Here is a 14,124-nt window from a genome sequence, read left to right on the forward strand (position 1 = left end):
CAAGTCCAAAGTGATATCAGAGATTTAGGGCATTTATCAAGGCTGCAGGCGGTGTTGTACTTCATCCTGGTGGGGAGGGCAAGGGGTGTGAGGAGGTGAAGCACTGGGAGTAGAAGTCAACAATTGGCTGTGGAGCTGTTGTTGGCTGCAGGGTCTGGGGTTCTCTTACCATGGGATAGTTGGGTCTGGAACGGTTGAGATAACAGCAGATTTGTCCTGTAAACTTGTGGAAGACTCCTCTTTGTTCTGTTTGTACAGCAGGTACTTTTTGGGATGCTGATGTATTTGTTTTTGTTTTGTTTATCTTACCATAGATCTTCTAATGCGCTTAACATTTAAAATAAAAGTTTTCAAAAAGGTACCTTTCTCCAAGGAAGATTTATTTATTTTCTTGTTATAAAGAAGGTGAAATTTCACTTGCCTAACATTACAGATGACATTGAACTTAAATGCAGAACAGGGAGCACAAGTCATGTTGCCTAGTAATTTAGGTGGTGCTGTTTGAGATGCTTCCAGCTGACAGTTACGACAAAAATATAAATTAAAAAAAATGATGCAAATCCTTCTAGAGCAAACTGTAGGAAAGACAGACTATATAGCACCACCTAAATTGCTACTCTCTTCAGTCAACTGAATCTGTTGCTGTACTCATAAGACTTTCATGTCCTGTAAAGGGAGCTCAAATAGCTACCCAGAGTTTTCTGAATATGATCCCAATCTTGTTTATACTATCCGTTTCTTTTTTCCTTTCTTGCTTTTTTTTTTCCTGCTTTAAACACAATTTTCTTCTCTTTTAATTTTACATTACTGAAATATTAGTTCTTAAATTTTCCCTTATACCTTCAACTGAACTGTCTTTCCCTAATCCATTAAATCTGAGAGTCCAATTTATAGAGCCTTTAATGGAACAGGAATTTTTTGCTGATGGCAAACAGGTTTGACTGTCCCTTTGTCTTTGGACAGAAATGGGTAAAACGTTTCTGCATGTTCCTTTCCAAGGCTTATAGGGATTTTCACTATGACGTTCATCTGCTCTGCTTCATAAAATTTGACTTGTGCTTCCTCCAAGTCCAGAAGCACACCAATCACGGTGCAACCCATATTCTTCTCAATCTTGCTGTTTTCCTTGCTAGAGAATAACTCTCCCTGGGATCTGTGCAGAGCCCAGAAGTCCTCACCAGCAATTGTCCCTTCCTCCTCTTGCCCCTCTTTCTCCCTCACAACCCCCAGCACCCAGTCCTGCTGCTGGCCCACCTCCACCTCCCAGTAGTGTTTCCCAGATGCAAACCCTTCCTTCCCCACCAGGACAGGGACAGTGGAAGGACTGTTCAGGCCAGCAGGCTCAGATGAGGTGTCCTCAACTTTTGGAGCCCCCGGCACTGGGAGCTCTAGGACTCGGCAGTCAGGATTCACAGCAATGAAAACTGGAGGAGAAAACAAGAAGAATCCAATGAGCAGAGCCACTCAGGGACCTGTCTCTGCAGGGGACTATGGGTTGAAGCCTTTGAGGGTCTGAGCAGTCCTGGTGTGATTCAACAAAGAATTGAAACATTCCCCCAAACAGGGCATGCAGCAGTCACTGAGGAACCAACAGGCACCTTTCAAGCTCTCATAGCCATGTACTCTCTCGGGGTGTAAATCCAGTTGACTCTGTCTCCTCACTCACTTCACAATAAATTTCTTGCTTTCTCTTTACCATGTGGCCATCCATCCTCTCTGGAATGGTGTCCACACGCAGCCTTTTACTTCGACACTTTTCAGCAACTCCTTTTCTCAGTCTTCCCAACTGCCCCATCCTACCCTCATTTCCTTTTATCCCACTCAGGTGACAGCATGTCACAGTGTTGGATGAACACTCCTCTTTTGATGCAGCCCAGGATACATTTGCCTTCTGGGCTGCAAGTGTGCACTGCTGGCTCATGTTGAGCCTTTAGTCCAGCAGAATCCCAAAGTCCTTCTCCAAAAGGCTGCTCTCAATGAGTTCTTCTCCCGGTCTGTACTCCTGTTTGGGTTTGCCCTGACCCATGTGCAGCTCACACCCTTTTTTTCTGTCAGCTTACCTGCACGGCTCCGGGCTTCCCAGAAGTCTGCAGAAAGGAAAGAGACAATAGCACTTTATGATTCTGTAGGGCAGTTAGATACTTTTCAGCCTATATTATTTCTGCCTTATGCTTATATTGTTATCACTGTCATACTGTCCCAGGGTTGACTTTATTCTACCTAAAGCAGCAGTATATATTGCAATAAAATAAAAAATTTAAACCACTTACCCAAGTCATCTTTTAGTCGATCTGAAAGGAAAAGATGTTCTAGTTATTGACACTAATTTTGTGACGGTTTTCTCCCTTCTGGTTCAGTTTTTCCATGTTAGACATACCCACAGCATAGAAGAAAAGCTACAGCACAAGTAAATATTAATCCTAATTTGCATTTCTGCAGTTTGAATTTTTGGGACTTGGTCGCAAGGTGAAGGACAGAAACTGGGCCTCTACAGTCTCAATTTTCTTGCATTTAGCAAGTATTTTAGAGAATATTAAGTCAGCCCCTGGGGTTGCATGGAGGAAATTAATTCCTTCTTTGCTGTCAGTTCCATGATTTGGGTAGACATGATTTGTAATGAAACAACTCATAAAATGTTATAGGTGTCTGTAAATTTATTGTAACTTTAGGTATAAAAGATTCTTGCAAGGAGGATTATTCACATTTCAGGTAGGTTTTACAGCATGCCTTGTTACATCTGTCTTGGAGGGGGAAATATAACTGCACTGTGATGAGGTATTGGCATTCCCCTCACCCCCAGGGATGACATAATCAGACCGATCTGAACACTTTCTTTATTTTTTGTAAGGTTCACAAGAATATAATATTTATACAAGATGTTTTCTTACCGAGTTGCTTTATGTTCTCAGAGGTTGCTGCAAAAGAATAGCTTTAATAAGTGAAATGAAATAGCAAGGGGATTTCTCACTGTCCAAGTATCTTGGTGGAGGGTCAGTAAGTAATGCAGAAAAAAAAAGGGGGGGAAAAAAAGAAAAAATGTAAACAGCATTTTCCTTAGAACTTATTTTATAGGTAGTTAAACTTTCAAGTCAGTGTTTCTCTGGAGACCAATGCATTCATTTTGTCTTTGTGATGCTAGTTACAGATGTTTTAATGATTTGACCAGAAAGTGAGAAAGAACAAGAGCTGTAAGAGCTGTTCAAGAAATTCCAGTAGAGACAATAAGACTCCAGGCAAAAATATTAGACAGAGGCAGAAAAACATCACAAGACTCTTAGAAATAAAACCATGCTATATAGTATTTTTAGCAGTGGCTAAAAATGAAATAGAATAACCATTTAACTAGAAATAAGCTGTCATGTTTTCTAATTAAGTAGTTTATTTTCATTCTCATGTATATATCCATTTGTAAGTTTTGATAAAAAATTGTCTTAATTGCCGTGTTTTATTTACCTCCTTTGAATGTGTTCTTCTGTGCCTCTAAGTTGACCAATGGGGGTAAAAAGAACAAAAACAGAAACAAAACCATTACTGGGCTGGACAGTTGGTTTAGTTTAGAAGTTAAAAATTATCAGAGAAGCTTTAAAATTTTGTCATTGCACTCAATTACTAATTTCAAAATATTCATGGGAAATGGATCTTATGGATGCTTTGAATCTTTGAATTTATAATCTAACATGAAATCAAGCCACAATAACTTTTCTTAAAGGGAACAGAAACAACCAGAAATAATTCATATCAAAATATTGTACATCTAATTTGCTTTATTGGGGATTTAAGTAGCATGCATACGAGAAGTACTAAAAGGAACATGACAACCAGGTTCTTACCTAATTGTCCCTCCAAATCGCTTTTTTCTGAAAGAAATTATGTATGATCATTTCTGTGTCTATTCCAGTATCATATTTTAAAAGTGAAATTATTTTTTTTTCTTGAATACTTTTTCTTCCATAACATTTTAACATAAGAACAGCTATAATCAACCTAATCTATTTAGTGAAGTAAAGAAGGTTAAGTTGCATGGAGAATTATGAAGTCAAATGAAAACGAGGTAACTTAACACACAAATTCTGAGGAGACTTCACAGCCAGTTAAAGAGATGAAATTACATTCCTCTGGCCTCTTTTAGGTATTTACCAGATGAATGTCTCAATCTCGTCTAGTTACTTTACATGTCCATTATAGTCCAAGTAGGAAATCCACACCCCTCCTCTCCCCATCAAATCTCCCCAGCAATAGCTTTCTCAGGCAGTTTGAATCTGATTTCTCTCCAAATGTTCCTGTTTCTTGTACCTGATCCCAAAGAGAACAAAGGAAGACACAGAGACTTCTATTATTTTAGAGACTTCAGTAAATTGAATCTTACTAGCAAATTGAAAGGCCAAAATGAGAAAACTGAGATCCTCTAGAATATGTCTGGGGCCTACTTGATTTGTGTTATCATTCTTTGGTTTAGACAAGAAATATGTGCTGATGACATGGACATTTGCAGAAATTGCAACAGGAATTGTTACTTGTTTATTCAGGCTAGACTGTCTGGACTAGAAGATCTGATTTAAATCCATAGGATGCAATTTAGCAGTAAACAGTTCAAGGTTTATTATATAGAAAACTAACAAGCGAAGAAACACAACAACATCTCTCGTAATTTTGGGAATTATAAGCAGATTAAACCACATATGAAAAACTGGATCATAAACCTCTTATAGAACAATGGCATTTTCATTGCATTTACAGAATAAATAAGGTTATACCTTGAGTTATTTATGCAATCATACTAGTCCACAGTGCATCAGCCCCTTCACCATCTTTCAAGAATTAAAGTACTACCCTGAGTGATTAATTCTGCTTCAAGCTACCTATGGAGGGGTCAATAACATCTAATTATAAGGGACAATATGGCCGATTTTCATTAAATCCATTATGTAGATAAGGAATACTACTTCTGAGATTCACATCTGGAAATATCAAAATACCCTAGAGCAGTGTATGTGATTTTATGTTTCCAAGATGTCCTGATAGTTTGCAATGAGTATTTACCTGTTTTAAGTTCTTTTGTCTTTGTTTCTGAGAATAAAACAACACACACACACATAAACGTTAATTATTGAATTAAACATTCATTATCTCAAAACAATAGGAGATTAATGATATCAGTCAAAAGCCTGAAATGCTATTTGGACGTTGAACCCATGGGTACTGCAGAACAACTAATATATTTTAACATAGGCGTATTTCATTACCGGAAAACTTTAGAAATGCCCAAAGAAAAATGAGCTACTGGAATGGGAACAATGTCATGCACTTACAGAGGAAGCTCTGCTATTACCTCATTGTGTTAGAGACAAGGAGAACTCCCACATACAAGTAGGCAGGCATTTCAATAAAAAGTCTTTATATTGGATTCATTAGATCTGTGTGTGAGTGGAGGAAGCAAAACTCTCTGATAAAGTATCAGTGGCAGCACTCAAAGCTGATCAGTGTCCAAAAATCCCACTTCTTCTTGGCACATTCCAAAACTGAAATACCTCAATACTGATCATGACCACATTATTATCATAACATTTTCTTCTAAAAAAGATTTGTGGGGCTTTATATTTAATTTCCTCATTACTCACCTGCTTTTTGTCTTCTTGTAGTATTAACTGGAAAAACAAGAAAAAAAAATATTTTTTTCCCAAGACAATGAGTCTATTGAAAATATAGCATACTTCCAAAAAGAGTTTTCTTTCAAAAATCCACTACTCTAAAAGCAAAAATCATATACTGTGCCTGTAAATATTTGTAATTACACAAAATTGTGTCTCATGGAAGTTACCTCCCTCTTAAGGATGTTCTGTGCATTCACACAGATGCAGACCCCAAACATATTCAACTTTTAACTATATGTCTGTCTTTTTTTTTTCCCTCTGTCCCTCTCAATTCCCATATATTTCTTTCTGAATGTGATGCTAAAATGTTATTTAAGTTTTTATTAACTGTGTTTTACATTGTAGACTAAAACTTCTGCATCAGCTGTTGTAGGTGGATATACTTACCCTTCAGTTTAGCACCCACAGCAGCAATAACAGCAATACTGAAACATAAAATTACGATGAAGGCAGTCATCCAAGGTGAAGTGGATGGAAAGAAGACATCTGTAAAGCATAGAAAGTGTTACATTCAATTAATGATTGTGAAACAGCTAAGACAGGTCCAGTGGTCAAAGATATGTGTCTACTGCCATTGTATTTGCTGTAATGTATCTTTTATTACCTCTTCCTGTCACTCATGAAGGTTAAAGATCTCCCCTCAATTCCAAAACATCCATATACTGCTTTGCCAGCTATTTCAGGCTGTCAGAGTCAATATTAATGTCCATGTGAAGGCAATCAAACTATGATCCTACAGTGCATATGCCATATTCATTCAGACTCAGACTGCCATGGATAGAGGCATGTTGGAGAAGTCACCTCTTCATAAGAACAATGTGTTGAGCAGCCCATCTAGGTGCAGTATTTTAACTATAGAAGAGATGAAGTTTTCAGCAAAGAAGAGCCATCTATAATGGTATTTCAGGTGGGAAAAAAGCTAAAGATTCCTCTCCTCTTTCCTTTTGAAATAAAATTGCCTACTTTGCAGATGAGGAATCCAAACTGGATAGAGGCACATGCTGAAGCTCAGAGTAATCATGGAGGTGTCAGGGAGACAAAAGGTGATGGGAGAAGACATTCAGTATTTCCTATCAATATGAACCAGCTGTCTCAAGTCACTGTGCTGGTTATCCTGGCAGCATTGTAGGAGCGTTGCCTTCCCCATTACTGCTTCAAAATATTTCCCTCTCAAAATTTTCAGTGACAGCTTGGTGTCTGCTAATGACTGCATTAGTATTTATAGCTATGATGCATCTTGAATATAACGAGTAATCTAAAGCATAAAGATAGACTTCTTACTATGTTATCCACCTAAGCACTTGTCATTTATGTCTGGGCTGGGTGTCCAGGATCTCTCCAGGGTCAATGGAGAGACAACAGACAGGTCCACACAGAAATTGACCCTTGTGGTCACTCACCTGATATCAGGACTCGGGATTCACATGCAGTGTTGAGGAGGTTATTGACTATTCTGCAGGAGACTTCTTTGTCAGATCCTGGTTCTAGGTTCATGGAAGTTACAACATCAAAAATGCCTGAAGAAGTCTTTGTTCTTTGGGTGATCACTTTCTCTTTCCGCGTCTCTCCTTTACTGTCCAGCCAAACTACCTCGGGCTCTGGAAACCATCCCTGTGACTTGCAGGTGAGGCCAATGCCCTGACCGACGTGACCATCCAGGAAGATGGAAGTCTCATCACCTTTAGCTATAGAACAGCAAACAAGAAAACTCCAACAAACAGGAAATTAAATGTTCTCTGACCAAACAGTGCATGATGGGAAGATCTTGCCTAGATTTACCTATAAACACAGTGTGTGAATTCAACACATTTGGAATTTTAGTTCTCATTAATTTGCTGGCAAATAGCTCTTCCTTTGTTACATTAGAGTGGGACCCTTTTGCAACATGTCTTTTACAGTCCTGATAAAGACAGATATTTGGACTGATTTTTGATATTTCCTTGAACAACTTGAAATAAGGAAATAAGGAAATAAGGAAGGGAGGAAGGAAGCAAGGAAGGAAGGAAGGAAAGAAAAAAAGAAAAAGGAAGGAAGGAAGGAAGGAAGGAAGGAAGGAAAAGAAAGAAAGAGAGAGAAGCATAATATCACTGGCTGGAAATTTGTTGCTAAGACAAAGTTGGATGACGTCATCAACAGATAAAGACTGGAGTACTGGAGAAAAAAATGAGATGGGAGAAAATGAGGGCTAGAGCAAGAGAAAAGGGTTGTAGTAACAAATGCAGTCACAATCAGGCTTCAGTTACTTCACCTCTGCAAAAAACAGGCTTGCTTTATTGCAAGATTCATCTCTGCTACCTTTAACATTTTAAAGCTCAGGTGTAAGACATTAAAACAATTTATGTTACCATTCAAATTCTTCTGGCAAAAAAGCTAGGCTAAGGGTAGATGAAATGAATCCAACCTGTTCATACCCCACAGTCCTTACTGACGTTATAAAACTGGACTGAGGAAGAAGTAGCAAACATCTGACACTCCACTCACCTGCCACATTCAGATCAACCACCACTTCATCATACCAATTCTCCAGAAAGATACTGCAGGTGTATTTCCCTTCATCAGAGAGCATGACATTTTTCAGGTGAAGAGACACATTACCCTTATTAAATTCAGTCTGAAAGAAATTTGTCCTGCCCTGGTATGCCTTATCCTCACTAATTGGATTTTGTTTGTTTTTTCCATCATAGGTGGTCACATCAATTCTCTGGGATTTTCCAGTAAATATCCACTGAACAAAAAGTCTCTCGGGGGTTGTCTTAGCTTCCAACTGACAGGGCAAGATGACGCCTTTCCCAATGACTCCAATGACAGGATTGTCAGGAGGTATAATTTTAAATTGGCCTGCAAGAAGACATAGATGTAAATATTGAGTGTCACAGTTGTTCTCATTAGCACTTCCAATAGGAAACTGTAACATCAGATTTGTGAATGTAATAAAAAGGAACTATTCTATACAGTTCATCAGAAAATGCTGTCAATCAGGATGTTATCTCAGGAGCAAGTTCCATAATCTCACACTATAAAATCAGGGACTAGTGAAACCAAACAAATGGAGTGGAAGACACAACAACTCTAAAACAGAGAATGGAAAGTCCCTTAGAAACAGGTATGTAAGGCCAGTAAATCTAATTCTAATCCTATATTGAAGGTTTAAATGAGTCTTTAATTGCTTAGACATTGTATAAGGTGCATGAATGGAGTATATTACGATTTCATATAATGCTAGTCTTTGGTTTCAGCTTCAGAAAATGAGTGGAGGGAATGGTGTGTGTCTATATAAAAAGTATAGCTACAAATGTATTGCAAAATAAAAAACTCATTGATAAAAAACGTACACAAGTCTGTAATTATTTCTTTTTCTTTTCTTTTCTTTTCTTTTCTTTTCTTTTCTTTTCTTTTCTTTTCTTTTCTTTTCTTTTCTTTTCTTTTCTTTTCTTTTCTTTTCTTTTCTTTTCTTTTCTTTTCTTTTCTTTTCTTTTCTTTTCGCTTCGCTCCTCTCCTCTCCTCTCCTCTCCTCTCCTCTCAACTGCTCTGGAAATTATTATCTTTTTAAAATCAAATTTGGATTAGAACAGAACACAGACTTACCTGTGACCAACTGAGCTATCTGTAGGAAAATAATAATGTGAAGAGTCATTGCATACTGAAACCTGGAACCCATCGTTTGGAAGGCATCAATAAGAAACACTTGCGGGGCAAATCTCACCAGATTCCTGTAATATTTTCAAGCACAAAATGGAAAATTAGAAGACCGACACAAGAACCAGAGTCATATGTTTACTTACATATGTATATTTATGTCACTGTGTATGGAGTGACAGAAGGACAAATCCTTAAAGGTGTTTAGGATGAATTCTAACTTGAATGAAACTAAGACAGTGAATGAATAAGCTGTTTTAAATGCAAAATGATCAATTAATTTATGTTTCCAAGACTTTTACTTGCTAGCAGAGGAAGAGTGATATTTCTGAGACTTAGGAGGACATTATATTGGATCTTAAGTGCATTTCACAGGCCTGACCTCCAAGGGTTCCTTAGACACTATGTGTTCAGGAAACCTCTAGTCTGGATGCCAACATATTTTCTAGATGATGAGAAACTAAATATAAACCCAACAAGATGTATCTAACTTCAGGCAAGTGACACCATGAGGCAGGCAGAAGTCATGAAAAAAGCAACTTCATTTTTAAGTCCCACTAAAAGACACCTGTTCTGCACTGAAATTCCATATATTGTTTCTCTACTTGATCCTGCTTGGTGAAAACTGTTGTTGTTAATTTCCTGATGGAGGAAGGAGCTAGGGTTTTTAGAAATAATGTTTAAAAATGCCAGAAGATGACAACAACAACAACAAAATCGTGTTTTTTTCTTTTGTGAATAAAATACTTAATTATTTTTAACTTTAGCAGACGTGTGTGCCATTTGAAATCAAGAATTGCAAGCATTCAACTTGGGAAATTCCTAATGAATTAGCATTTAAATGATTATTCCAGGCCCATACATTCAGTAAAACCAGCTATGAGTAGAACTGACCTCCTTTCTCTATGAGCTAACTATATACAGACACTTAGATAGAAATACATAGGTAAGACAAAGTGACCTATTGGGTTGCTGTAGAGAAAGTCAGAGATGATACACTGACATGCAAATCTAGGAATCTCACCCACTGTTTATATATATATATATATATATATATATACATATATATATATGTATAGTATAAAATGTAAGTACCTTCCCCTGACCAGAGCTTTCCCTATGAGCTCTAAAAATAATTTAGTCCAGCCAAGACTACTCATAGCTCAGCCTCACATAACTGTGCATGGGAAGGGACTGGTTTCTTTAGCGCCTAGAAGCATTACTGTCCATATGAAAGGACTGCAGAATACACACACTGCTCACTTCTTTGTGAAAGCTAACCCATGTGTATTTTTGCTTTCCTAACAAAAGAAAAATATGAAGCAGTAAAGAGTTTAAAAGGAAGCTAGGAATTGTAAATGCCCAATGTAGTCTGCACTCACTCATTGCTATTTCTGTTGAACTACCAACTGTTTGCTGGAATGCAAAGTTAGTTTTACTGAGATCTAGACTGTAGGAAGGAAGAATAAAAATATTAAAAACTGTGCCTAAACTACTGAGCTTTTTGTGTCTTACTTTTACTTATTTCTGATTTACACTGCTCCAAATAAAGCTAAAGGTTCATACATCAGATTTTATTAAAAATAAGAAAGAAAGAAAGAAAGAAAGAAAGAAAGAAAGAAAGAAAGAAAGAAAGAAAGAAAGAAAGAAAGAAAAAAAAGAAAAAAAGAAAAAAGAAGGAAAGAGAAAGAGAAAATATTTCACTGATTTGTACCAGTATCTGGAAAAATTAGCAAAGATTTATTGCTTATACATACATGAATATACAAATCTGTATCCTCTGTATTGATTATTTACAGAATAAATTTATACCTCAGTTATATTTCATTAACAAAGATGATCTATGTTGTGGTATATATAATAAATCATATTTTTATATACCTACTAGACAAGTAGGTATAACAAGTCTCTATTTCTGACACAAAAGGCAATTTTGCTTTCATAAATGGAAATATATTTCCAAATCAGTGAGTTACAGCCCTCAGCCCAACCCCCAACCACCATAAGAATTTTGGAAAACTTCCTCTTTCGAGCAACCTAGCAAATAAAAAGTAGGATTTCAACAACAAGTCTCTTTAATAAAGGTTGCTAGTAGATAGTATCTGATGAAAACCATAATCATAGATTAGATTTATACATTATAAACTCTTAAGAAAGCAGATTGTTTTAATCTTCATATTATAGAAGGGCCTTAAACAATCTTTAACGAATTCTTTAAAATGTCACCCACAAAAGACAATAATATATTCCCATTGATCCAGGCAAGAAGGAGCCATCTTAAGTCCAGATCAAAATAATTCCCTGAAGACTGTAAATAGCAAAAGACTGTCTCAATATTCATACAAACCACTCCAAAAACTTAATTGTGCACAATTCTCTTTCAGACAGAATTTAATTCCTTACCTGAATAAGAGTATTCAAAATATCCATTTTAAATTCAGCATGCGTTACGGAAGTAAGGAATCTTTGCGGTTGACTTGTATTGCCTGAGCATATGTACTTTTGTTTTCCATATCTATAGAGGGTGTAGACTTTAGTAATTTGCTCACTCAAGCTAACAACTATTAAAGACTGAACTTTCACCACTAGCAACTTATTACCTTTGGGTCCGAAGATCTATAGTAAGAGATATCTAAAGGTGGAATTTGCCCACACACCTAGATCCGAAGTGCAACTTTCAAACACCGGTGTACCTGTTCAGTGCAACTCATGTTCTTGTATGACTTCCTGACAATTGCTGCAATTAAACTGAGAAAACAGCATGAACAGAAGAGGAGAAAACAGAATAAGGGATGTTGCCTGAGACCATTACCCATGAGGATGATTTGAAATTAGAAGCATGAATATACTGCTCAAAGACCATGTAGGAAATAAAAGTAATTTAGAAATGTTAAACCTTATGATTCAATTATACCAGCTTTCTTTATGTATCAGAGAGAGGGAAAGTTAAGATCTGTAGAGAGCAGGGAAATATCTTGATTTACAAGAATCAGATCCTAGACAGAAAAAAAAATAATGAACTTCTAAACAGGGCTTAATTCCCCTTCACTTACAGGTGGAATGTGTTCTTTGTGTCACTGACATGAGACTGCACTAAGATTTAAAACACTATTGTTACTGTTGCTGTTTTGTTTGATTTTGTGTTTATTTGTTTTGTGGCCCCTAGGAAGGGTCAGTCATTTTGTAGAGCTATTCAAGACAGAGTTGCCAGTCAAGGAAGGTTCAACCTTCTGGACGGTAGAGGGAGCATAATAATTCAGCTGAGACCTGAAAACTTTGACCAGCAGGTCCTTGCTTAGCCTCCCTCCTTACCTGCTTTTTTACACATTGGATAAGGTGTCTGCTGGGTTTTTTCTTTCATACATTTTCTCATTCCTCTGCCATTTGCTGTGGCACGAGTTATTTCCCTTTCTTAAATATGCTATCACAGAGACAAAACCAGTGTTAAGTCCTTGGCTTGGCTCTGGGCCTTTTGGAGTCATTAAGAACTGGATCTTCTCTAACATCGGGCAGCTTCTGGAGTATGGTTGCAGATGCCATTTGCTACCAAAGTATTGCCACATAAGCCCAATATACCTGGTCTTTATGGTCATCCTGGGCTCCATCATTCAGGAGTTTCATTTTCAAGCAAGTTCCTTTGTGGTTTCTCCAGCTTTGCCTCTGGAAAGATGTTTTTAAGCATCACTTATGCTTCTTCAAAAGTCTCCCTTCCTAAGTGACTGTAGGATTTAATACAAATGCAGTGGTATTTCATGCTCTGGTATAAAGATAAAAAATATGTTTTTCTTTAATTATCTTGGAGAGTGCTTGAAAGTGGGTCCAGTAGTACAGAGTAAAATCCAGCCTAAGTGAAGATGATATTCCTGCACCTTCTATAAAATGTGCCAGAGGAGGTTCCTAGGGTGTTCTTTTAATTAATTTAATTTAATTTAATTTCCCCAGAAAGCATTTCAGCTAACAAAAGAACTTCAGCTATGCAGTTACTGCAGAGAAATTGATTCTGAATGTAGCCCTACTCAAATTAATTCCATTGGTATTGTACAAATCTGTGTCTTTCTTTTGAGAAATAAGCAACTCTTTTTTCACAAACCTTACAGAAACTTTGTATCTTTGAGAAACTCCATTGCTTAATCAAATTTGGTTAGAAACAATTGTGTTTCTAGCTTCAAAAATCAGAACGATGAAGGAGATTGGCACACTTTGCCCTCATAAACTTGGTTTCCAGAGTCATGTTTTTGTTTAAAGAAATAATAATGATAAATAATACTACTACTAATAATATATAAATAATAATATAAAATAACAATAATAAAATCTGGATAAAAGTTAATAAGCTATTTGGCTGACATTTTCAGTCAACAGTAGTTCTTATATTTCCATGATGGAAAACAGGAAATATGGAAAGAAGCTTCCCCCCAAAAAAACAAAACAAAACACCTTTCTATTCTACTGCCACACATAGCAGTTCTAGGATATCCATTTTTCAGGAATCTTCTATATAATCTGGATATAGAAAGAGAGAAAGCAGTCTCCTCCTGAGAGCACTAAATCCTTGTTGACAGGATGACCAACAGTCAGGAAAGCTGAAGTATAAAAATGAGAAGAAAGTTCAACTGAAATTGTTAAATTGTTTCCTGATCTTGAACAGGACACAAGAAGATCTGTATGAGAAAAAATGATAGAATCATAGTATCATAATACTACCAAGATACAGGTATGTCTGCAAACAGAGGGCAATTCTTAAATATGTGAAGGAAAGGAAAGGAAAGGAAAGGAAAGGAAAGGAAAGGAAAGGAAAGGAAAGGAAAGGAAAGGAAAGGAAAGGAAAGGAAAGGAA

At 36.8% G+C, this 14,124-nt stretch overlaps 1 protein-coding gene across 2 annotated transcripts; it reads right to left on the reverse strand.

Moving 5' to 3' along the window:
* Window positions 1–37: 37 nt before the first annotated feature.
* On the reverse strand, window positions 38–14,027 carry LOC310888280 (butyrophilin subfamily 2 member A1-like). 2 transcript variants are annotated; one of them, XM_083814872.1, is made up of 15 exons: window positions 13,725–14,026; window positions 12,864–13,044; window positions 11,888–12,035; window positions 9,237–9,361; window positions 8,133–8,489; window positions 7,052–7,336; window positions 6,039–6,137; window positions 5,619–5,645; window positions 5,041–5,067; window positions 3,831–3,857; window positions 3,454–3,480; window positions 2,889–2,915; window positions 2,271–2,291; window positions 2,061–2,087; window positions 38–1,424 (listed from the first exon to the last, which is right to left on the reverse strand). In XM_083814872.1, exons 4-15 carry the CDS (start codon window positions 9,307–9,309, stop codon window positions 889–891), a joined length of 1,533 nt encoding a protein of 510 aa, XP_083670998.1. In that variant the 5' UTR covers window positions 9,310–9,361; window positions 11,888–12,035; window positions 12,864–13,044; window positions 13,725–14,026; the 3' UTR covers window positions 38–888. The 2 variants fall into 2 exon arrangements, with proteins under 2 accessions (XP_083670998.1, XP_083670997.1); XM_083814871.1 differs by lacking the exon at window positions 11,888–12,035 and having other exon boundaries at window positions 13,725–14,027.
* Window positions 14,028–14,124: the final 97 nt, after the last annotated feature.

Source organism: Anser anser (genome assembly GCF_964211835.1).
Source record: "Anser anser genome assembly, chromosome: 32".
In the NCBI taxonomy this organism is placed as follows: domain Eukaryota; kingdom Metazoa; phylum Chordata; class Aves; order Anseriformes; family Anatidae; genus Anser; species Anser anser.

Excerpts from the sequence above, each read along its gene's own strand:
- LOC310888280 (XM_083814871.1), bottom strand. The coding sequence starts at position 12,895 with ATGATGGAGCCCAGGATGACCATAAAGACCAG. Across the intron at positions 3,481-3,830 it reads CGATTTGGAGGGACAATTAG|AGGCACAGAAGAACACATTC; the intron begins GTAAGAACCTGG and ends TGGTCAACTTAG. Across the intron at positions 2,292-2,888 it reads TGAGAACATAAAGCAACTCG|ATCGACTAAAAGATGACTTG; the intron begins GTAAGAAAACAT and ends TTTTCCTTTCAG.